Source organism: Prinia subflava, chromosome 16 (assembly GCF_021018805.1).
Source record: "Prinia subflava isolate CZ2003 ecotype Zambia chromosome 16, Cam_Psub_1.2, whole genome shotgun sequence".
Lineage (NCBI taxonomy): Eukaryota > Metazoa > Chordata > Aves > Passeriformes > Cisticolidae > Prinia > Prinia subflava.
Window position 1 is genome coordinate 2,852,822 of NC_086262.1, and position 24,020 is coordinate 2,876,841.

The 24,020-nt window shown below is 51.2% G+C and overlaps 1 protein-coding gene across 2 annotated transcripts; it reads right to left on the reverse strand.

Annotated features, from left to right (window-relative positions):
- Positions 1-278: 278 nt before the first annotated feature.
- On the reverse strand, positions 279-23,782 carry CYSTM1 (cysteine rich transmembrane module containing 1). 2 transcript variants are annotated; one of them, XM_063413187.1, is made up of 3 exons: positions 23,638-23,782; positions 12,374-12,612; positions 279-732 (listed from the first exon to the last, which is right to left on the reverse strand). In XM_063413187.1, exons 2-3 carry the CDS (start codon positions 12,591-12,593, stop codon positions 626-628), a joined length of 327 nt encoding a protein of 108 aa, XP_063269257.1. In that variant the 5' UTR covers positions 12,594-12,612; positions 23,638-23,782; the 3' UTR covers positions 279-625. The 2 variants fall into 2 exon arrangements, with proteins under 2 accessions (XP_063269257.1, XP_063269258.1); XM_063413188.1 differs by having other exon boundaries at positions 23,642-23,741.
- Positions 23,783-24,020: the final 238 nt, after the last annotated feature.

Below are 24,020 nucleotides of genomic sequence, written 5' to 3' on the forward strand. Positions count from 1 at the left end.
CGGCCCTGCCCCAGGAGCTGCGGGTGCACACACGGCAGCTCAGCCTGTGCTTCTCCAGCTCTGCTGTCCCAGGAGCTGCTAGAGAGGGCTCTGGTTTCAGAAGGGATAAAAATAAGGATAAAATCCTGACTGTGCTGCCCTGTGTGGGATGAGGGGCTTGGGGGTGTCATACCAAGGACTCCCACCTACAGAGTCAGTGCCCACAGGAGGCCAAGGACAGACAGCACCAGGGGGGTGCCCACCCTGCAGACAGATTTACTGAAACAGCCAGCACCTAGTGAAGAAAATCAACTGTTGGCTTTAATTATTGCGTACGTCTTTGTCTCTAGGGCTAGGAAAATCTCAACCGGTAAATATACATATCATCAGAATGCCTTTGGCTGAAATAGACCATTAGCACATTCTTCAAAGTTACAACAAAAGTCTTAGAAATGTTAAAAAGGGTTTTTTCTTTTCCTTTACTAAAATAAAGGAGTGCACCCCCCCACCCCGACAAGGCGCTAGGACGGACAGACGGGAACTCTTGGCTGTGCAAAGCAGAGCGTTGATTACAGTAACAGAAAGAAGTCGGGACACGAGTGGGGAGGCTGCAGAGCGCTCGGCGAGCGGCGGGGCGGCAGCGGCGTCAGGTGAGCATGTCCCAGAGGCAGCAGCAGCAGAGCGCGGTCCAGCACGCCGTCAGGCAGGCGCTCTCGCCCGTGTCGTCCCTCCGCCGCTCCTCCACGACGTACACTGCGGGCACAGAGGGCCGGTGAGTGGCACAGCAGCGACCCCGCCGGCCGCAGGCACAGCACACACCGAACGGCACAAGAACCAGGCGGGGTTCCCCAGGCCAGCTTCCCACGAGGGGCCAGCTTCCCCAGCTGCAAGCACATCTGCAGCCCGCCCGCTGAGACTGGCACTGCCCAGCCCCTGAATGGGGAGCTGTTCTCCAGCACTGCTCCAGCCCCTCTACACACAGAACTGCCTCCTGCCCCAGGATGGCAACAGAGGGACCTGTCCTGGGCGGGGACCAGTCCTTGCTCCAGCTCTGTGTCCCTCCTGCATGTGAGGGGACCCCCAGCTCAGCACCCGAGGCACAGGCTGGGAGGTGGCAGGGCAGTGACACCCCACTGCCCATGGGGCAGGTGCCCAAACACCCCAGGGATCACCCCATGGACAGAAACCACCTCTGCCCAGAGGCTCCTGGCAGTCTGCTGGGATTCACTGCTCACTGCCAACTGCTCCAGCACACAGGAGGCAGCCCCAGGTTTGGGAGGAGCCCTCCAGGCAGGGTCTCCTGCTTGAGGCCAGTGTGCTGCTCTTTGTGCAGCTCCTGAAGCCCATTAGGGTCCCTCTTAGGACAGAGGAGCAGTTTGTCTCTGGGTCCTCCTCGCTGAGCCCAGGCTGTTGCACCCAGAACTGCATCAGGCAGGTGATTGTCCTTCCTGACAGCTTTCTTGGCTCTGGTTGTTGTGGTCTGTGTGGGAAATGTGCCCTCACACAGGAGTCCTGCCAGGCAGGCAGCTAGAGCTGGACATGCGGTGCTGGCAGGCAGAAACCTGGGCAGGACACAGCTCATGGCACTCCCCTGGACTTGTTTTGTGCCTGGGAAACCATTCCCCAGACACTGCTTCAGCTCTGCACAGCAATGGGTGGAGGATGATGTGCTCCAGCTTACATGATGCCAAAACCCTGACACCACCACGTGAGGCAGAGACAGGGAGCCCAGTACCCCTCAAATGTCTGTGCTTGGGTACACCATCAAAGGGAAATAAAGGAGGAGAGGCATCCTCTGCACAGGCACAGCCCAGCTCCAGGGGAGCCACAGCACTGTCCCCCCCTTCCCTCTGACCACTCAGTCACAGTGCCTGCAGCCCTTGTTCCGGGAATGTCAGGATGGAGATCCCTTCTCCCTGCAGCCCCAGGAGGAGGTGGCAGTGCTGACAGGCTGTGCTGGAGCAGGAGAGGTGCCACAAACTCTGCTCCCTCAGGAGCTGCTGTCCCTGCCCGCTCCTGCAGAGCCCAGGCTGGCACCTCCCCACAGGAGCAGAGCAGGACCTGATGCAAACCCGGCTCCCTGTGCTGCTGCCAGGGGGAGGCTGCAGGAGCCCCTGCCCAGGGCAGGGCTGTGCCAGGGCCAGCCCCTGCCACCCCTGCAGGGAGTGCAGAACAAGGTCCATGAGTCACAAGCCTGGCACCCTGGCTGCCTCTTTGCTCCCCCTGAAAGGGTGCACACAGACCCATCCCAAGGGGAGTAAGTCCCACGGCAGACAGGACTTTGGTCAGGCCCCTCCCTCCTCCCCTCAGCCCCAAACCTGCACTCAAAGCCATGCCTGGAAGACTTGCAAAGAGAACACGGAGGCTTGTGAGCCCTTGTGTCACACAGCAGCGTGCCAGCAGCTCTGCCCACTGCCTGCTCTCCATGGACAGGTGAGCCAGGGGCCTGCTCTTGGCTTCATTTTCCTGGTGGATCCAGGAGCTCTAAAAAAACAGCTCCTTGCTGTGTTTGTTTGCTCTAAGAAGGTTCTGTTACAGTCAGGGGAGGCAAAACACACACCAAATGCTCCAAGAGCCCTGTGTAAGATGTGACATCCCTGTGCTGGAGCCCTGACACAGCCCTGACTTCCAACCAGCCGTTCAAGCTGTGGGGAGCTGGATTGCTGCTGCCAGAGCACTGCCATACCCAAACTGAGGGCCCCTGAGACACCCAGCTCCTCACTGCAGAAGGAGGCTGCCCTTTGCCAGTTACAATCAGCTGTCCAGGACTGCAAAAAGGGTTTGCCTGAAGTATTTATGATTAACCCATCAGAAGTTTTAAGCTACAGCTGAGTGCCAGGGACATGGTGACAAAGCATGTCTAAGGCATGTGCAAAATGCTGTTATGAAACACTTGCTGAAATATTAAACGAAATGGCTCTCCCAGGCTTGGGCCTGTGCAGAGGAAGCTGGGCGCTCTCACTGTGGCTGCTCAGCTGACTCGTGTTGGACGCTGCCCCTCGGCACAAGTGGTCACAGTGTCCGAAGACATCCCCCCTGTTCCTGTCCCTGTCCCTGCCAGCCCTCCGGCACTGCTGCTACGGCTGCTGCTGGAAGGGGCTGCCCAGAGCTGGATGAAGGACAGGCACAGCTGGGGACAGGGCAAGGGACAGCAGCCATGTCAAGGCCTTTCCAGGACTCAGCACGGGTTTGGAGTGAGCCTTTCTGACACAAACAGTGAAACAACGCTCAGGTTTGCTGCCTCACTTCTGCTAAAAGCTGGAAGCCATTTAAACCAGCAGCACGCTGTGGCAAAAGCGCCTCTCTGCAGAAACCCTCTGAAAAAAGCTGTGGTTTTCCCCCATGGCAGGCGGCTGTGGTACTTTAACAAACCCACTCACCTTCCAAGTTTAAGAAATGCCCTGACGACAACACCTGAAATACACATTTGAGAAGTTGCTGCCTTCCACTGCAGAGCTCCTCCCCAAGGAGAGCAAGTCTCAAGGGCAGCTTTGCCTCTGCCAGCAACCACTTCTGCAGTCTGAGTGTGCACATCATCAACAATGAAAACTTTCAGACTCAGAGAGCATCCAGGCAATGCTCTGAAGAGAGACAGCCACCCCTCCTCAGTTTGTGAAGCTTTCAATGCTTCAGGAGTTGCAGCTTTGGCACTGTCACCCCACAAATTACCAGAGAGATTTTAACTCAGATATAAGCATTAATGCCAAACAGCTTTTCTGATCTGGGTGTGTCTCTGCAGAGGACAGGAGAGGAGCAGCACAGCTGAAGGGTGCTCAGCTGTTCAGCTACAGCTACCACAGCACACAAGCTGCAAACCAGCTCAGAGACAGGCTGGATGAAGTGTTCCCAGCCCAGCCTCTCACCAGCCTGGAGATACCCTGCACCAACTGCTCAGTTTGGACACCTGACCGCTGGCTTCAGGGCACTACCAGAGTGACACAAGCACCCGACACAGGGGACATCAAGAGCACTTGGTGCAGCTTCAGCCACTCCTCCTAGCCCATGCAGCAGTGCTGTGCAAACACAGTGTCAACCCCTCAACACCACATCCAAACCTCCTGAAAGCATTTAGTTGGGGAGTCCTGCACAGCCCATCACTGATGGCAAGTTCCCCCACAGCTTCCCAACTGACTGCAAGCAGCAGGACTCCACTGATAAACACCAGGTTTTCTACTGGGATACCTTTGCCAACAAAATCCAATCCAAAATCTCCCAATGAAGGGAATGGTGGCTTTTGCGATTTTCCTCAGTGTCTGAGTGCCTCCAAGCTAAAGCCACCCAGTTTTCTATGGTGAGCCTTATCAGGGACCTCATCAGCTGCTTTGTGCCTCTCTGTTGGCCAAGGCCACCTCCTATGGCACAAAGGGTCCTTGTCACTACAAACAGAAGCCTGGTGGTCCCAAGAAGAAGAGAAACAAGGGTGACTTCTCTTGGAGGCACTAGACAGCACTCAGTTCTAGGCTCCCGTTTTGATGGTTTCATTTTTTTTTTCTAAAACAGGATGGGAGAAGGTATAAACTGCGAGACCCTCCCACCTCCTAATCAGCCTTAAAAGAGTGTAGAGCACAATGAATCATGCTTACCCTGAAAATGCTATCACTCCCTGTAATCACACAGCAGTGGCCTGCACAAACCAGTGCAAATAACTCCCACTTTGTTTTTAAAACAAATACTACAATACCTTCTTATTTCATGTACAGTCTACTTTATCTTAAGCATATACATTTTGTTTCTTCTCATACCTAATTGATACGTTAATCATTAGCCCTATGAGGGGAAGGAATGAGCTGTACTTTTCACCCAGTTTGGCATAAACTAAAATTGTGACCTTAGACTGCAATGCCCCTTCTTGCAGTGCTTTCCTGGGTCTACAAGGATTGCAGTCCAAGGGCACAGATGCCAGAATCAGTCCATCCTCTCCCAGCATCCAGACACAGACACCACTGCCAAGGTGCCACCTTACCCAGATGGGGGTAGTGGCAGTGCCCGGGAGCCCCTGAGCTCCAGCAGCTGTGCCAGGAGTCCTGCTGCACACCACAGGGGCCAGGCCTTGCCTGGCTATCTCTGGGATGACAGGAACGACATCCAGGCAGGAGAAGCCAGCAAGGGGCAGGCTCAGTGCCTGGGGAGCAGGAGGTGGAGAGCACAGCCCAGCACCCTCCACTCTGTTAAGGTGGGAGGGCTGAAATCCCCCTGAAGTTCACTCTCCTTTAGCCAGCACAGACCCCTCACCTGCACTCCTGGCTGTGAGGCGAGGCCTGGGGCACATGAGAGGAAGCAGCAGTAAGTAATTCACCAATCACTGCTTCTGCAGCCCCAAAATCCTTCCTGTGGTGTCAGAATGGCTGTTTGCCATGGTAACAGCTGGTCAGAGCAGAAGTATTACTTAATACCAGAGTCTCATCTGGGCAGGAGTGCACAGCAGAGAAGGGACCCATAAGCCTCTTCCCACTTGTCAGTTAAGTGGGTTTTATCACAAGCCACTTCTGCACCAAGAGCTTTGTTTTCTCTTCCTCAGCGAGCAAGAAGTCTTGCTCACCACCACTTGGAATGGTTCTGTGCTGTCTGCAGCAGGTTGCTAAGTCAGGTCAGCCTGTGCATCTGCTTTTACCTTCAAACCATTCTCACCCAGGTCCTTGGAAAGCTTTTCTGTTCAGGATGGAGGCCAGAGAAGGGTAAGACAGCACAAGTGCATCCAAGGGATGGAGAAGTGACAGCAACAGGAAAAGAAATGTCCCTGAGCCCTTCTTGGAGGTGCACACTCTGCTCTGCAGACTCAGAGCTGCAGGAGGAAGGACCAGCTGGCTGTGACCTCCCAGACATCCACTTCTCCCAAAATAAACCCCTCACAGGCAGCAAGTGCAGAAGAAGAGACTGCAGGACGGGGGAACAGGGACTAGACTTTCATATGAGCTGCCACCAAGGCTGCTCTCTGCACAAACAGCAGGGCTCTGCTGGGCACAGCGTGGGCACAGATCAGATCTAACTCCCTTGGCAAGGAAGGCATTTAATTGTTCTTTCTCCTCTCTGGGGGTATTTGTTCATGCCTAACAGCTTCAGGCCTGTTATTTCCCAGCCCCCCAACTCCTTCCTGCCCAGAGGCTTTCACTGTGTGCACAGTCTCTACCGACACCACACTCAGATTTCAGGAAATACCTCAGTACACTCCTGAAACAGACACCAGAGCCAGATGGAAATTCAAAGCCCACTTCCAAGCAAAAACCTTCCAAAGCTGCAACATGCTCAGAACAAGTTTCACAACTCCCAGCTCCAAACACAAATGGCTACTGCCAGAGCCACCTGAGCAGAAACCAAGAGTCATGGAATGAAAATACCACAGAGGACAGGCAGTTCCACCTGCAAATCCCCTCTGCCACCAGGCAGTCACTGCTGACCCAGCCCAGATCTCAGCCCGGGCTCAAGCAGCCACAGCTGATCTACAGCTACTCACACAGGTATCAGCCCTGCCCTCTCCCATGGCTGCACGCCTGGGTTCAGCAGGTTCGGAAAATTCCTGCCTTTCTGTTCCCGTAAGCCTGAGCAGCTCTGACACTCACCCTAGAGATCTGTTTCAGCTTTCAGGAAGCTGAACAGGCCACACATTTCGGGGAAATCACTGTGCAGGCGAGCCAAGAGAGCACTTTCCAGAGCCAGCACTGCACTGGGCAAAGCTGCTCCCCTCTCACACACCAGCCCGGGCGCCAGGCACGCGTTAGGGCTCAGAAGATTCTCTTGCAGCTGAACTCAGGGCTGGAGAAGATACTGTTTCCTCACCTGAACACACAGGGATGGGATTAAGAGATCCTCGAGATAATGGCAGTGATACTAATCAGCATTTATGGTGTATCAATATGCCTAGGAAGGATTCAGCCTCTCTAGAAGGCACAAACATTCCTTACAGGAGCCAGCACACCTTCTGTAGAGTACTCAGGTCTCGGCAGGATGTCAACAGGCATCAGCCAGCTCTCCAAAGCACATAAACCCCAGCACACAGGTTAGAAAGTGTACAGGAGACATGTCATACAAGAAAAAAGCTTTCCCTCAACTCAAATGTATCATAATTCAAGCTTCAGGCCCTTCAGCCTCCTTGTAAGACTACAACAGATCCCCCAACACTACAGATTTTGAGAACTTCCTCTAACAGTTTTTTTAAATCAATAAAATCTTACTTTACTGTTAAAGCAAGATGTTTTTAATCTAGTCAGCTGCAGGGCTAAGAACAACACAGTCCTCAGCCTGTGCCAGTGCTTACACTGAAAATCAGCATCAGTCCTAGAGTCAACCAAGACTTTGCTTGGAGGGATTTACACAGCACAAACTCCATCTTACGAGGGTTTTGCAAGCGTGTTCTGGATGACTGACAGGAGGAGGGACAAAGCCCAGTTTACAGCAAAGGAATGTGCCCCAGTGAGATCCTCCTTGTGCAGCCTCACAGGGTCAAGTACCACAGCCTGCGCAGTGCTGGGAAAAGGCCGTGCACAATTTGCTGCTCAGCCAGCCTGGTGCCCAGCTGGCAGGGACTGGAACAGCAGCCTCGGTAAAATCAGCCCACACTGCAGCCAGCCTTGGCCTCCTGAGACCGGTTTGTCTGAAGAATGTTTTCAGATGCTGGACCTGAATTGGGAATAATTTTCTTTGCATCAGGTTTTTATCAGATTACTCCCTCCTTGTGGGTGAAAAGCAGTGAAGGTGAGGTGAGACAGCAGCCCCAGGACTGCACTGTCTGCCAGCCAACAGCCCCTGCTGTTTGTGCAGCCAGGGACAGAGGGAGGGATGATACAGCAGTCCTGGAGGAGAGAATGCTGGGTTTAAAGCACACTAAAGAATGAGAAGCAGATAAGAGAACAACTGCCAAGTAAGATTTATTTTTTTTTGGCAGGACTCCAGCATCTGGAGTTGCAGCTCCTGAAGGTACAGGAGCTAAGTGCTCTGACAGGCTACTTAGAAAGGGTCAACAGCCAGAGAGAAAGCCTGTCCTCCAATTTAACTCCTGCTGGGGAAGGCTCAGCTCCTCATGGTTTGGGAAGCAAGGGGGTAACCACTGAAAGGTACCGGAGAGCCTCACCAGAATGATTCTGATCCCCTCCTTTCCACACAGAGACAGGCAAAGAGGAAAAACCACCCACCCCTGCAGCAGCAGGCAGTGCCTGTATCTAGGTGACCTGTTTATTCTGCAGCTGGACAAACATCAGGAGGCAGACAGCATCACTGTGACTATTACTCTTATCGCAGCCGGCTTTGCTGCAAGTAATCAACCTCCAGAAATCAGATTTCCACCCTGTGTGTACAATGGCTCAGACGCAATACTGAGCTCTGTTTGCCTTCAGTGCCTGCTGACAGAGCCTGGTTCCCTTTGGCACAGCATGGAATAGCCTCATGCATTACGTTGGCATGTATCAACAGGGAGGGAGGGTAGGAATTAAACTGGTCAAATTGCTAGCATCAGCTTCTGCTTTTAAAATTAGTGTGTCACTTTGTACTTTGGCTCATTCCACTTCTTTTTCAAGCATATTGTTATCAGCTGCATTACATTTCACCTCTAATTTACATAGACAAGAAAGTTCCTCATGCCAGTTGATAACAAATAATGAAAATACTGGTGGGGAAATAAGATATCTTCTAGAAGGAGGTATTTTCTTCTTCCTAAGCAAGCCCCTGCTGTAAAGAAGAACCTGCTCCCTACAGCTGTGTGTTTCCCAGCTTTGTCCTGGTGCAGGCAGGTTCCCTCTGGCCACACCGAGCACTGTGTGGCACATCCACCCTGCTCCAGGGACTCACACCTGCAGGGACTTTGTGTGGACAGACATGGAGGCAGCCCTCAGCCTTTGCAGCAGGAAAACTGCAGGCAGGGATCAGTCAGCTGCCAGAGCTAGAAGCTGAATCAGACACCCTTAGATAATGTCCCTCAGATACATTACCACCTCTAAAGGCAAAGGGCGAGTTGTTTATGTCTAATGAACAACAGCCAAGTCAGCTGCCAGCCCTTGAAAGATGTGAGACGTGGGGTTTCTTTGGAGATTTTTGTATCAGTAACCTGGTCAAGCCTAAAAAAAGAAAAATCCATCCAAAAAACAAAACCATGAGCGCTTCTGTGCCACCTCAGCAAGCCACCAGTGGGTCTCCAGCTTGCTGCTCCTCCACGTGGAGAAAAAACAAATGGGCCTTTCATGCCCTGAGGTAGCTGGGGTGGCTCTGAGGGGGTGCAAGCTTGTGCTCCATCCCCTCTGGAACACTGGGATCAGCTGCAGTCCCCGTGTCCCACAGTGCCCTCGGGGGTGGCCACATGGCAGTCATATGGCCACCACCACTAAGCCTTAACACATAACCACAAGCTGATTTCTGCACCCCAGACATCCTCGTGGCTGGCTAATCCTGCACAGACAGTGCAGGGGGGAACACACATGTTCCCCTTGTTCAGAGCTGTTCTGGACTGCAGCTTCCTCCAACAAGCCTTTAGGTTTGGCCCCCTATTCCCTGGCAAGGTGACATCCCTTTCTCACCTATTTGTTGCAGTGTCACTGCTCCCTGAACAGCAAGAACTTTCACTTTCCTACCCTTAGCAGCACTCAGCTTAAGCTGCTTCCCTGTTGCATCTCAGATGCAGCTTTAATGCAGAGAGTGAGGTGTGGTTTTTTCAGGTGAGATTTTTTTACTTCTCCAAGGGCCAGGTGGACAGGCTATGTCCATTGTTACTCCTGACAGGCTACAAATTAAAATGAAAAAACACCATCACCATAAAAAGCTGCTTTACCATCAGATTCTGAGAGCTCAACAGTAATTATTTCCATCTGTGTGATTCACTCAAACCCAAAATATGATACATAATTACTTCCACATATTAGTACTAGCATTTTGGCTATGAACTACAACATAAGATCTTTGTAGTTTGCCCACACAGTGAAATAACATAAAGCACAGAATTTAAAGTAGCAAATTTCCTAGTTTTCACTGTGGACACGGGTTTGTTCAGAGATACTAATGCACGACTTGGAGTAGCTTAATTCATTAGATTAAGCAAAGTCACGTAGGAGAGCAAAACATCCGCCCTGAAAGGAAAGCATCCACACAGTAGCTCTTCCCAGATAATTGTTTGGAAACACCACAGGAACTGACAAGCCACATGAAATCACACTAGACCAGCTAGGCTGACTGAAATGCCTTGATTAAATGTAGATGTCAATTTTTTATATTAGAAGTTCACCCACACCAACAGATACATAGCACTAGTGTAAGAGATTTATAAAATATTAGCTTTTTAAGAGACAGCCTCTCTAAACTAGACACTCCTGGGGTTCTTGCACAAAGACCCTTTGAAAGCTCTTTTACAGTGGCAGAGGACAAAGATCAGGTTCCAGTTTGACAGATTGGCCAAAAAGGAGCAAGGGGGGGGAAAGGGATATTTAACAGAAAGAGAATGAAGAAAAAGAAAGCTTTTGCAGACAAATGCAAAGTTATAGCCCTGACTCACTTTGCAAACATTAATAAATGTGTCTAAAATAAATGTGTTCCATCCAGAGGGACCTGGACAAGCTGAAGGGGTGGGGGCACGTGAACCTCGTGAAGTTCAGCTGGGCCAAGCAGAAGCTCCTGCACTGGGGTAGGGGCAATCCCAAGCACAAACACAGGCTGGGTGGAGAACAGATGCAAAGCAGCCCTGAGGAGGACTTGGAGGCAGGGTTAGATGAATATTGGGAAGAAATTCTTCCCTGTGAGGGTGCTGAGGCTCTGGCACAGGGTGTCCAGAGAAGCTGTGGCTGCCCCATCTCTGAAAGTGTCCAAGGCCAGCCTGGATGGGGCTTGGAGCAAACTGGGATAGTGAAGATGTCCCTGCCCATGGCAGGTGGTTGGGACACGCTAATCTTTAAGTTCCTTCCAACTCAAACCATTCTGTAATTCTATCACTTTTTCACATCTACTTCTGTAAAAGCAGAGCAGATTAGAGGCTCCCAAGGTGGGTTCAGAGACCACCTGTAGCTGCAGGAAGGCAGTTCAAGGACAAGACTTACCAGAAGGTTTTTGATTTATGGGTTAGAGCACTGCTTCTGTAGAGCTGAAGTTGTGTTAGCTTAGGCTGAACAAAATCAAACCTCCTGCAGAACAAGCCTGGGTTCTCAGTGAAAGACACTCAAAGACTTTACTGCTTGTCCCCTCCAATTTCCCAGCCTATTCTTTATGTGGTCCACAGGTTTATGAGCAAAGCACAGGACATTCAGTGCCATTGGTTCCCTGATCCAGTTTGATACGAGATCCTTCAGGCTTCCAAGGCAGCAGAGCTGTCTCAAAGCCAGGCTGTCCAAAGCCACAGCCCCTGTCTCCCCTCAGCCTCTGCCAGCACATCCCTTTGTGTGGCCATGGCAAAAAAGCAACACTGGCTCCAACCAAAGATGTTCAGCATGGGAGACATGGAGTTTTCCTCTGCTCAGTACTAAGAAACATCTCTTAGCCACCCCCAAAACCCCAGGGAAAACCCTGATTACACTTTAAGTCACACGGTGGAAGTGGTGGGAAGCATTACCATGCTGCCTCCTCCTCCTCCCTCAAAGGCACGATTCTCACTCTGTTACAGAGGAAGTTGAACTCATGATTTGCCCTCAATTCAGTTTCTTATTCACTCACACCAATTGTTCACTGCTTAAATTTGGGCCCTCCTGACAGACCCACACCAGACTGTTCAAACCCAATGAAGAGTCCAACCTCTCTCAGCTTCTCCTCAAAGGAGGAGAAGCTCTGGTCCTTTAATCATTTTCTCTGCCTCTGCTCTGACAACCTGAGCCTGCAGCAAGCCCCAAGAGAGCTGTGGGTGCCAGGGCATAGCAATGTGCCATATTGTGGGGACGTGGCACACAGATGGACCAGCCAGCTGCCAGAGGGAAGGTGCACCATCCTCCCTCCCCTCCCCAGAAATCTGGGTTTTTCCACAGAATGATAGTAACTTCAGAAAAACAAAAATGCCCAGGAATGAGTAGATCACTTGGACAGATACTGATGGGCTCAAGAAAACTGAGGCCCATTAATTCAGAACAAATTGTGCATTTGAATATTATAAGCTTTAGCTGTGCAGCCTTTGGCTGAGACTTATCAACCAGGAGACAGGTGGAATGAGAGTTGTGGCAAACTAAAGCCCGTGCAACGACCTCAGCAGAAGGATTCCCTTGAGGAATCAGCACTAAGGATGCTCAGCAGTATTCTCCAACAACCAGAGCCAGAACTGTGAGAGACAACATAGCAAAATAAAGCACGAAAACAAGCTGTAAACAACATCAGCACTTCAAACACGCCTCCACCTCCTCCAGGGCCATTGGGGCCAGGTGCTGGTGAACACTTTACTTGGAGGTCAGCGTGCTCCCGAGAGGCCCCGCAGTGTCCCTGGCACGGCACTGCAGCTCAGCCGTACCTGTGTTTTTGGGCCCGTCGGCGTACACGGGTCCCGGCGGCGGCGGCGCGTTCTGCCATCCGTACTGGGGGTAGCCCTGGTAGCCCGGCTGGCCCGGCTGGTAGGGCCCGGGGGGGTAGCCGGGGTAGGGCCCGGGGGGCGCCCCCGGCTGCTGCGCATACGGCGGGTACGGGGCGGTGGGGCCCGGGCCGGGGTACGGCGGAGGATTATCGTAGCTCATGTGGGATGCGGAGTCTGGCCTGCAAAAGAGGGAAACAAACAGGACAATGGTTTGGTTTTGTCTGCTCATCCGTGACCACACGAGTTCCATTTCACACTGCACTCCAGAGGGCCCTACGTTGTGTGAGAAACAGACTTTATTTTTTAACCCTGTCACAGGGGCAGGGATGGAGTTGATTTCTCTGACACAAGTTTAGCTGAGCAGGAGTAACATGCTGCTTTCCAGTCATGCATTAGCTATTCACCCTAAGACCTAAGTCTTGCAGCAGCAAAGCAAAATCCTCTGCTTCCACTCACAGTTAAAACGTTTTTAGAAGAGATTTAGAAATGATTACTTCATGTTTCTGTCAATATCAGAAAGGAAAACAATGGAAAAATGCAGCCTATTCCAGGCATATGTGATAGCTTTGACAGGAGGAGGAGTGAACACAAATGTCCACTACACTTCTGCTAATTGTTGAAGCCTCCAGACCAGCACTTTGGAGCAAGGCTGTATCTGAACAATTTCCTGATGACACTGTAACCCAGCACGTTGTGTAGGCTTCCAGTCACCCACAACTGAACCATTAAGCAGCCACAAGGAATTAGGGCCTTGGGCTCAGCCTCATTCAAAAAGCAACATTAAAGACCTCTCAGAGAGTTGATGCTCATAAAACCCATGTCATGTATTACTCATGGCACAGCCATCGGAAGACAAGACTGTCACAATACTGCAACTTTAATGAATCTCTAAGCAGCATGACTAAGCAAACCATTTCTTACATTAGGCTTCTGGAGCTTCTCCCTGTCTGAGAAACAGAAGTGTATGCTAATATCCTACATATTCAGGAACCCTCCTACCTGAAGCAGCTGTACCCTGCTATTTCCTTCCCCTATTACAGGGTGCAGACAGCTCACCAGTTCCCCTTTGCTACACATCTCCTCCTACACGCCACAGGGAGAAATACCAGGAGCCTAATTTGCCTCGGCCGGGCTCGCTGCTGCTGGCTGGCAGTGGGACAGGCTGGCAGCAGGATCCCCTTCGGGTGGCACTGGGATGGGCACGAAGGCGGGCTGTGCGTTCCCACCCTCGGGGGCGGGCAGCAGAAACCATGGGCACATCCAGCCCCAGCATTTCCCCTTCGCGCTGCTGGCGGAGCGCAGCGCCAGCGCGGGGCAGAGGGCAGGCGGGCGCGGCCCCGGGCTATGTTTAGCTGCAGTCCCCGGCAGTGCGGAGCGAGCTGCTTGTTTACAGCCCGCTGTCTGACCGCCTCCCCGAGCACGGATCCCACGGCTCTCTCTCGTTTACACGTCGCTGCTGCCCGAAGGGCGCCGGCACGGTGATGCCAAGGGGCACCGCGGGGCTCTGCCACGCACACAGCCCGGCCACGCCTGGGATCCAGGGGCTGCTCCAAGGACACAGGGCTGCGATCCTGCCCAGCAGGACCCCGGGAAGCCCTTGAGGCTCACAGGCTGCAGCTGTCACTCACCTGAATTCATCCTAGCGCTCGTCTTGGTGTGCCAGGCACAGCCACAGAATCACAAACATGCTGAGTTGGACAAGGATCACCCAGTTCAATCCCTGGCTCTGCACAGACACCCCAACACTCCCACCCTGTGTGGGAGAGTGCCAAAACGCTCCTGGAGCTCTGGCAGCCTTGGGGCTGCGCCCATTCCCTGGGGAACCTGGGCAGTGTCCCCCAGCACCTTCTGGGGGAAGAACCTTCTCCTGATATCCAGCCTAACCCTGCCCTGTCACAGCTCCAGCCATTCCCTGGGTCCTGTCATTGCCCACCAGAGAGATCAGTGTCTGTCCCTCCTCTTCCCCTCACAAAGAAGTTGTCCCAGCTAACTGCTAAGGCAGTGCTGTACTCTGCAGATGATGTCTTTTAATGGCTTTGTCAAGAATTTTAACTGCTTAACCAATGCCAGCGATTACAGGAATTTTATTTATGGTTTGTTTTTTTTTTCCCACTGCCAGGCCAGCCAGACCACTTAACTGCTCATTTTAAAACTGACAAGCACCACATACACTTAACTCAAGACTCTTTAACTTCTGCACTGCAATGCAACGCCCCTACCAAATCCCCAGCAAGGAAATTTTTCCTTCAGGGAGGCAGGGAAAGGCAGGCAGCAAGCCCTACAACTCACTTCAATACAGTCAATTAGAGAACTGGGACATACCAGGCCACTAATGCTCATCTAACCCAGAAAATCGTCCCAAAATAACATCCAAAAGCAAGTTTCCAGGGAAGAACAAGGCCAGAGTGAGTGTGTCTGTGTATACCCACAGACCACTGCATGTGGCAGAGTAACTATTTGGTGCCCAGACATGGCCCAGGCACCCCTGTGAAGCTCCTGGTTTGCTCAGCCTCCCTGACCCAAAGTGCAGCAGCTGTGCCTGCTCCTGGCATGAGGGGATCCAGGGCACTGCTGCCTGCCCTGTGGAGAACTGCCTCCTGCCCCATCAGGGTGACTGCAGGAGGTGACCCTCCTGGATGTGGGGATGCACCAAAGCCAGGAGATGGCCCGTGGAATGCCCTGTTCCAGATCAAAGAGCCCCAGCCCACTGTCTGCTCCTTGGGCAGGGGACAACCTTTCCAGCCATGTCCTCTTTCTCTTTTCAAGGGTGTAATTTCACACCCTAGGTACAAATATATGTGTTTTTATATATACACACACACAAGGCATCCAAAAGCAGCAAACAACAGATCATGTTTTGTTCATAAACCTTAAGAACCCCCCTGGGCTTAGCTTGCTTTGATGAGCAGTGTCCAGCTCCAGCAGACTCACCTGGATTACTTCAGTTTTTCTAAGTCCTTCTGCCCAAGAGGATGATCAACTCAGCCCACCCCTTCCAGGGAAGGTCAGTCTTCCCTTCTGTCCCTTCATACACAGCAATTCATTTCTCTACATTCAATATCCTTGATATTTTACTGCTGAAGCAAGGTTTAACAGATGCTGTGATTCTTCAGCTGACTGTGAGCTCAAATTCAGCCAGCAGATAAACTCAGCCATCCCACTGCCCCTCTACCATGGGGACTCGTGTTGGGACTGGGGGCCACCCTTCTCCATCAGGACTGGCCATTCACTCCCTTTGGTAGCCAAGCAGGGAGCCTGCCTGGCCTCAGTGCAAGCACCCAGCATGGGAACATGCCAGAATCCCCTTGGAGCCAGGGTAACAAAGCACCTCTGCAGGAAGGCCTGAGCTGGGGAACAGTGTACCTGGCAAAGCTCAAAAACCCTTGAAAGAGTGTGGTAAGAAGAGAGCCTGGTTAAAAGCAATCATCAATGGGGATGAACAAAAAACCTACACATCTGCAGCTCTGCAGAAATGTCTGTGAAATGGTGAGGAGTTAAAAAGCCAGTGGCTTGAGCAAACAGGGAAGTGGCAGCATAGGGAACGAGAAGGAACTACCAGTGCTCTTTGTTTACCAGCTCCGTGTTAGCCGCGTCAAAACAGTTTTTGAAGAGAAGACAGGTTTGGAGTGGAGGCAGTAACTGAGATTCCATCTGCTGATATGGGAGAGTACTGAGGGGAAAACTGGCCAGAGCCTACTGACAGCTGTACAGATGCCTGAGACAGCAGAACATCAGAATAGAGGAGAATATGGAGAGCATATTAAGGAGAGTATATTCCACAATTGAGGGTAAAGTAACATAACTGAGATTAGGCAAGAGATAAAGAGAGTGTCCAGCATGAACACTTTCAGCAGCCACTGGGGGTTTGTCTGTGATGAGTCAGGAAACCCCTGAAGAATTCATCAAGGCATTCCACAAACCCCAGTGGTACTTGTGGAACCTAAGTTCCCAGAAAGAATCTTTCCTTGTCCCCCAGTTTCACTTCCAGTCATTGCTACACGTACACACATCCCTACTTGCCCTTTTTGAGCTTTGTGACAACACTGAGATCTCCTTCAGCCTCATGACCCCGTACATGATTTCACACGCTTCCTAGCCCTAGTTACTCACATGGGTCTGTGTTTGCATGGCAGGGCTTTGAATCATGAAGCAGATACTTTTCAGAGACATATCTGAGCTCTTAGTCAAAGGTGTCACCAAGCTGTGCTGCGGGTTGTCACCCTAACCAGTAACTCTGTGTGAACTGAAACCAAGACCAACCCCTGGGAGGTTGCATCAGAACTGTACCTGTGGCTTTCCCAGCTACCATCTCTCAGAGGCAAAGCTCAAAAGAAAGAAGTAAACCATCAGAAAAGCCCTTTGTTTTCCATGGTGCTGCAGGAGGTCCAGCAGGAAGAGCCACTACAGAGCTCAATGGTCCCTGCACAGCCTCACAAAGAGATTTCCCTGCAAACAAAGAGATTTCCTTGACTGTCACTAAACATTTGCCAACAGAGAAATTGCTAATCCATCTGAAGAGAATGGCAAAGTTCCTATTCTTCCTCCCCATGCATCAGTACTTTTGCTAAGGGTCAAGTTCATTAGTACATCATTGTTTCCTTAAGTTATGTTCAAACTCCTTTGTTCCATACTGCTGAGTAAACATTATTTCCCCTACCCCAACAGCAGGGTTTCATTTTAAACAAGCTGCTAATCATACCCCAGAAGGCTGCACCATTGCTCAAAAGGTCTGCAAACCAGAAGTCACTTCAGTACAGTGTTGTAAAGAAAATGCACATGACACCAGATTTGCATGTACACACAGAGGCAAGAACCACCATCCTATGGGAGAATATCAGCTGTGACCTGGCTCTGGCTAAGGCTTAGCAAAAGGTGGAAGCACAGAACTACAATGCTTTGCATTCACTACACACACATACATATATATTTAGCTTGTTCATTTTGGCAACCAATCCTTAGAGAAACAAATTTCACCACTAGGCTTTGAAAAAACTTTTGATTGCTTCACACTTACTGCCTTGTACAAGGCCAGCAAACCAAGGCAGCTGCAACAGAACTAGTCAGTCACTGCTCCTGATCCTCCTCTTCCAGCACACTCATGAATTTATTATCTTTTTCTTTCTTCAGGCAGCTCTCCTGAGCTGCTTCAACACAGCCTGGAACATTCCTTGATTATTCTTTCCAGCCATCACTGTGCCTTTTAGTGTCACAATCTGTCTAGGAGGAAGCAGGCAGACTCTGCACAGTGCCACAGCTGATTCCTGCTTCCCACCCCTTTCCCAGCCCACTCCCAGGGCAGCTCTTGCCATCCATCAAGCTAAAAACAGCTCAAGTTGCACTGTATGTAATTGCAGGATCCTTCCAAGTGGGAATAGCTCTTGCAGAGCTCCTGTCACTGCACAGCTCACACACTGCTCACCAAGTGATAACACACAGTCTCTTCCATGAGTCTCTGCAAACAGCCTCAGTTTCAACCTGGGAAAGTCTCACCCTCCACAAGTTGCCACCTTCAAAACTAGGAAAAAAGGAACAGGAAGCTGAATTTAGATGGCTGTTGGCTGCGTCACTCCACAAGTGCAGCCCTATGGCACAGCCTGGGGGCCTGGACACGGAGTGCTTCTGGTCAGAAGGTAACATGATGCATGAAAACAACCAGGAATGAAGAGGATAAGGGAAAGCACGATGGAAGAACACTCTTCTGTCAGCACAAGGGGTGCCCAAACAAAGACCCTTCAGAGCCTGCCAAGATGACCCAGTTTCACCCTTATTCCTCCTCGAAAAGGCCACGTACAAGGCTGGTGCTCCCAAACATCTCTTGAGGTCAGACTAAATATGGCCACCATAATTATTGCCCAAATGAGAGCAGTAGGAATCTGCTTCTACCTGTTGGCCCTTGTTACCTTGGGAAAACTGAGGAGAGCACACATTAAACCATCTGCATTTTACACAGTAGGTGTTCACAGCTACTAATCCACCTGCAAAGAAATACCAATCCCCATGGACAGCTGCCTGCAAGTCAGACCCTTCAAATGCAACTTCCAGTGCCAGTAAATCCATTAAATAAAGAACTGTGCATGTGGGGTGAGAGGATAATCTAACCAGGATGCTGAAACAGGGTGAAACGTCTTGCATAGGGAACAGTGCAAGAAAGAAACAGCCCTATTGAAACAAACGGGGGATTAGTAAATTAAACAAACAAACCAAAGAAAATCAGCAGTCTGGAACACAGGAAAAAAAACCCCACAACGACCCAAAAGTAATCAGCAGATTTCTGGAATTTAAAGGCGAGAAGTTGCTTGTTTTTAGGACAGCAGAACAAGCACTGCACCTCGTGCTGCTGCAGTCAGGGGAATCACGTTCTGGGTATGGCAGGTATTGATTCAGCTGGTCTTTGCAGAGATGAAGATGGAGAGCACGGTGAGAGGCCAGACCCTGAGAAGGACAACTGGGGCACCCTGATGTAACCCACCCCTTCCAATGCCTGCAGCGCTAGGAAGCAGTTTTCCAATACAGAGCTCTAATGGAAAGTACATTTAACATCAACAATCCAGCTCCTGGCAACCAGCCTAGCATTTAAATTACATTTCATATGAGCAGTATCCAAATGAAAAAGAGCACAAGTGGCTTTTAAATTGCACTGGCTCTGTGTTTCCCTCTTACCAGATTATTTGTCAGCTCCATTTAGTGATTGTATGAAAGGTATGTTAAGGATAAATTGTAAAGATTCCATTCTTGCTCAGTTTGCTTCCAGGAAAAGCTTCCTCCCTGGTTTTCCCTCCCACTTCACCAGGTAGATCCATCAGTCTAGAGTAATAGCTGAGGGGGAACAAGAGCTGTCCCCACCTTTTCTGACAAAAGCTGTTTGAAACTACTTTAATTTCCAAAATGCAGATGTAGGCAAAAGCACAAAGGCCAGCTCTGTGCTGTAAAAGGGAAAGCTAAAACTCACTCCTCCATTCAAGCCCATTTCCTTAAGAGGTGTCCTGGACTCAGGACACTCACAGTCCCAGGGACGAGGGGCATTCACTCATGTTTAGTGGAGTGGTTGCCAGGCATCTCCTGCACAAAACAACTGCTGCTACTCACATGGCTGAAGCCACCAGATCAGGCAGCTCTGTGCCCTGAGTGTTTGGATGAACAAGCATTTAACCTTCCTGAGCCAGGTATTCCCTCCTCCTGCTATCCTCCAAGTCTCCAGAGATCTGAAATCTGCCCATGTGTGAAAAGGGAAAGTGCAACTGATGTTTGAGGCTGACACTGGCATCTCTACAAACTGTCCCACTGTCTGCCCTGCATTCTTGGCAAAAGCATAGCAGATGTGCACATTTCCAGGTGATTCTGGTTTCAGAAACCAGCTCTCCTTGATCAGCTCTTAAGGGCTTCATGCTGACAGTTTTTGCCTCAGAGGCAACATCCCTCGTGGAGCTTCACAGTCACAGAGCTCCACAGAACTCTTACCAATGCATCCTCACACCCACACAGGATTGCACACCAGGATTCTCCTTCTTCACACAAATTTCAATGTCTCATCAATTGTTACCAATCAGAAACACTACCCATCTCTTACTGCCTGCCCACTGTCTACCCATATGTTCTGGCAGAAGGAAACGATGAAGCTGACGTCATTCCTACAATAAAAGCATTAGTGGGGAAAAAAAAATCAAATCTAATGCCCTGCTACTGTTATTACATGACTGCAGCCTTATGGAGGAAAATTGTCCAGTTTTTCAGACTTCTGATGAAAGGTTTTAGAACACCTTTAGATGAAATATACTTTAACACCAGGAACTAACAATTACAAAAAGGGAATGCATCACTTCAGAACCCCTCAGGTGGTGTCAGCCATGGTACCTGTTGCTGACACACCAGGCGAGGCTCTGCCCAGGTACAGCAGTGCCTGTGGCAAAACACACCAAAAAGCAAAGTCCTTTACACAGAAATAATTTCAGAGAGAAGCATCAACGTCTTGATTTCAGGTTTTGAATGCTTTTGCATGCACTGTTCTTGTTCAAATCTTTGTATAATGTGTTGCCTTAGATAATTCCAGAAACACATGACTACAGTCTGCTGTTAAAGTGGTGTACTGACTGTTTTAAGGTGCAACAAATACCAAAACAACAAAAAACTCAATGAAAACACCTGATTGTCAGGTAAAACTAGACCTGCAAATAACATTTAAAGCTTTGTTGGTCTAACTGAGAAGAGAACGTGAAACAAACAGTATGACTGGTAAGAAAATTAACAAGCACAGATAATACATTTGTATGTCATTCAGATGGTGTTCTGGCAGCATTCCAGCCTTGGAACAGCAGCAATCTTTTAGGATAACTTCCCCAGCTCTGAAACACTGATGGATTAAGTGGAAGATACTTCCCAGAGCACATGATGATTTTCTAGCACCTCAAGCAGAGCAGAGCACTGGCAGCAGCACAGAGCTCCCAAGGCATGGTTATGTTGCTGTGTGCAGACAGAAATACAGGCATTTTCTATAGCTGAGATCTCATTACTCAGAAAGAGATTTCCACGATAGGCTGGAAAATGGAATGAGACTGAGATTTCTCCGCCGTCTCCATGTTTTCTCACTTTTTCTGCTTTTCCATATCTTTCACGTGGCTCTAACATGATGCTTCACTTTGCCTGTAGGGCATATGCAAGAATCCTCTTTATTGTCTGCTTGTCACGGCCACTCCCAGACCCTCCCAGTGGTCACCAAACCAAGAAAGCCTTTGCCTTACCCTGTCAGGGGCTCAAAACCCTCCACATATCATCGGACTACCCTCAACAGCTGGTCAGACCAAATAATACCCCAAGAATACATTATCAGCCTCGTGTGGAAACCTCTCTCTCTGATATTCAAGTGACAGAAACAGCAGCTTTCGTTCAGCAGAGGTGGTGCCTGGAATAAGGAATACAGCAGAGCAGATGCTTCCAAGGAGGTCCATTCCCCAAAGCCAGCTGTGAGCAGACACTCCGGCACAGCACTGCTCCCTCCCAGGACAGCGCGGTGATGGCACTTCCACAGGGGGATCCCAGCTGGGAAGAGCTCCCAGGACACAGCCGGGAGGGCAGCCCAGCCCTTGCCTGTCCCTCAGCAGGGGGGTGAGGCCAAGCCCTTCACCCCGAATCCCGGGGAAGGCAGCCCCTGCCACGCTGGGCTGAGCGGGCTCGGAGGCTCCCGGGGAGCCGAGCTGCCGCCGGCAGGCTGCCAGGCCTGGCAGCACCGGCAGAGCGCTTGAATGACTCGGGCTCCTTCCTATCTCTCCCTGTTCCCAGAAATGACGGGGCTGTTTTCTGCTCATTGAACCACTGGCTTTGAGGTCAGCAGCAGGAAGTTGAGAAAGGCAGGATACGCAACCCAGAGAGTAGAAAATATCAATACTGGCGGCTGGGAGTGTGTGAATCTGCTCATTCAAGGCTCCAGCTCCCACGAGAAGTTTTCAGTGGCCCTAGATAAGCTTCCAGCCGTGCCACAGAGAGATCGCAAACGGGACAGGAGAAATGCAGACCTGTTTCTTGAAAATCCAGAGTTACACAAGCTTGCTCTGCCCTCATAGAAAAAAAAAATAAAAATCAGGTAACATATTCATCTGATCCTGCACAGAACTACCCTGAGAACAGGTAGCTCCTCTGTTCATGGCACACAAAGCCCTCCAGGTACTTCTCCGTCATCCCAGTGCAATGCTGGGAGCAGGAACACCTCTGCTTACACTCACTGAACACCTCTGGTTTTCTGAGCAGCAAACCACTGCCAGTTTTAAATATGACATGGACCTGGGGGGACACGGGGCAGCAGAAGGGCAGAGCTCTGTGCTCTGACACCAGGGCACGGCCTGGCAGGGTCTGCTCAGCACACACACAGCCCCCACCCATGCCAGAGCCAATCCTTCACAGAACAGACTCCTCTTCGACCTCTGCTGCAAGGACACCCACCAGCCTCTGCAGATTATCAGTTACAGCTCTCACACCATTCGGGGAATGACAAATCAGTATTTAACAAAGATGGCCTTTATAGCACATGAATAAGGGGCAGAGTGGAGCAGACTTTGTGCTGAACAAGTTCCTGTGCTTGGTAAAACCACTGTTCTGCGCAGTAGATTATTATCTAACATGCACATTAATCTCTGACTGTCCCCAAAAAGCACTGAAATACGATCAGAAAAATTTGTAAAGTCAGTGTTTTCAGCCTCCTCCTCAGTCTACCTGATATAGTAATATTATTATTATCATCCTCAAAAATTTCTAGGAAGAGTCACTTATTATTTAAGCAACTGATGAGAAACACCCCACTGCTAGCACAGCAGCACTTCCCACACCTTGTATCCTATCACTGTATTTACACAGCACAAGGAGAAGGCAGCTGCTCAGCACAGTCATTATAACTCACCCACACTCACTACCTTACCCAGACTTACCCTATTTACAATCAGGTTGTTCACACACGTCTCGTAGTACAGGCATCAAAAGCAAAAAGCACCTCTTTTTTTCCTTTCAGATAAAGCTAAACACGAACCGGGGATGAGTGGGACAGATCTTGGCAGTAGCCTGGACAGAAAGGAGCTGCCCACTGCCATCAGAAGGGGTGGCAGACCCATGCGGCAGAGGACAGGAGGTAAATAACTCTCCTTCCCCCGTTCTCCTATTTCACCGTGACATTTAATTATCCAAATGAGGTGTCCTCAGCTAAAGGAAGAAGAAACATAAATCCAGGACAACCATAATGGCTTTTAAACACACCCTGCAGCACTATTATTGTTACTCGGAGCGCTGCCATACCTCCTGCTCTACACTGAACAAGCCTCAGCATCAGCACCACCCGTACCCACCGCCCGCCCTCGGTCCCCGCACAGCCTCAGCGGGCAGCACCGCGCTCCCCGCGGACAGGGCAGCGCTGGCAGCCCCAGCCCCGCTCCGCCGCGCCAGCCTGGCCCTGCTCGGGGCACCCTTCGGACCAAACCCGCACGGCCGGCGCTGCCAGGCGGGGCGGGACCCCCGGGCTGAGGGGACGCGCCTGGCCGGGCTCACTGGGCCCCTCCTGCCCTCCGGAGCGTTGTCCCCAGAGCGGTCCCTCAGAGACGGGACGGCTCCGGCCCTACACCCCGGGGAGCCTTCCTCCTCATCCTCCTGCCCCATCGGCCGGCCCCGCTCCCTCCACCCGCACGGAGCCGAGCCCGGCCGGGCCCCAGCCCCTCACGGAGCCCCGGTACCTGCGCCCTGCGCCGCTCGCGCCGCGCCCGCACCTGCTGCGCACCCCGCGGGACGGTGACGTCACGGGAGACACAGGCCACGCCCCCTCCGGGCGGGCCGTTACGGTCGCCCAGGCTCCGCCCCAAGGGGGGCGTGGCTATGGTGGGGCGTGGCCGAGGGAGCGAGCAGGGCGGCCCCGATCCCAGCCATTGCCCCTGTCCCTCTCCCAGCTACTGCCCTTGTCTCTGTCCCAGCTATTGCCCCTGTCCCATTCGCTTTCCCTGTCCCAGTAACTGCTCTTGTCGTTGTCCCTGTTCCAGCTATTGCCCCAGTCCCAATCGTTTTCCCTGTCCCTGTCGTAGCTACTGCTCTTGTCTGTGTCCCGCCTCTGTCACAACTGTTG

Bases quoted from the DNA above. Each gene is read 5' to 3' on its own strand.
- CYSTM1 (XM_063413187.1), bottom strand. From the start codon at position 12,593: ATGAGCTACGATAATCCTCCGCCGTACCCCGGCCCGGGCCCCACCGCC. The intron at 733-12,373 runs GTACGGCTGAGC...CTGTGCCCGCAG, and splicing joins CGACGGGCCCAAAAACACAG to TGTACGTCGTGGAGGAGCGG.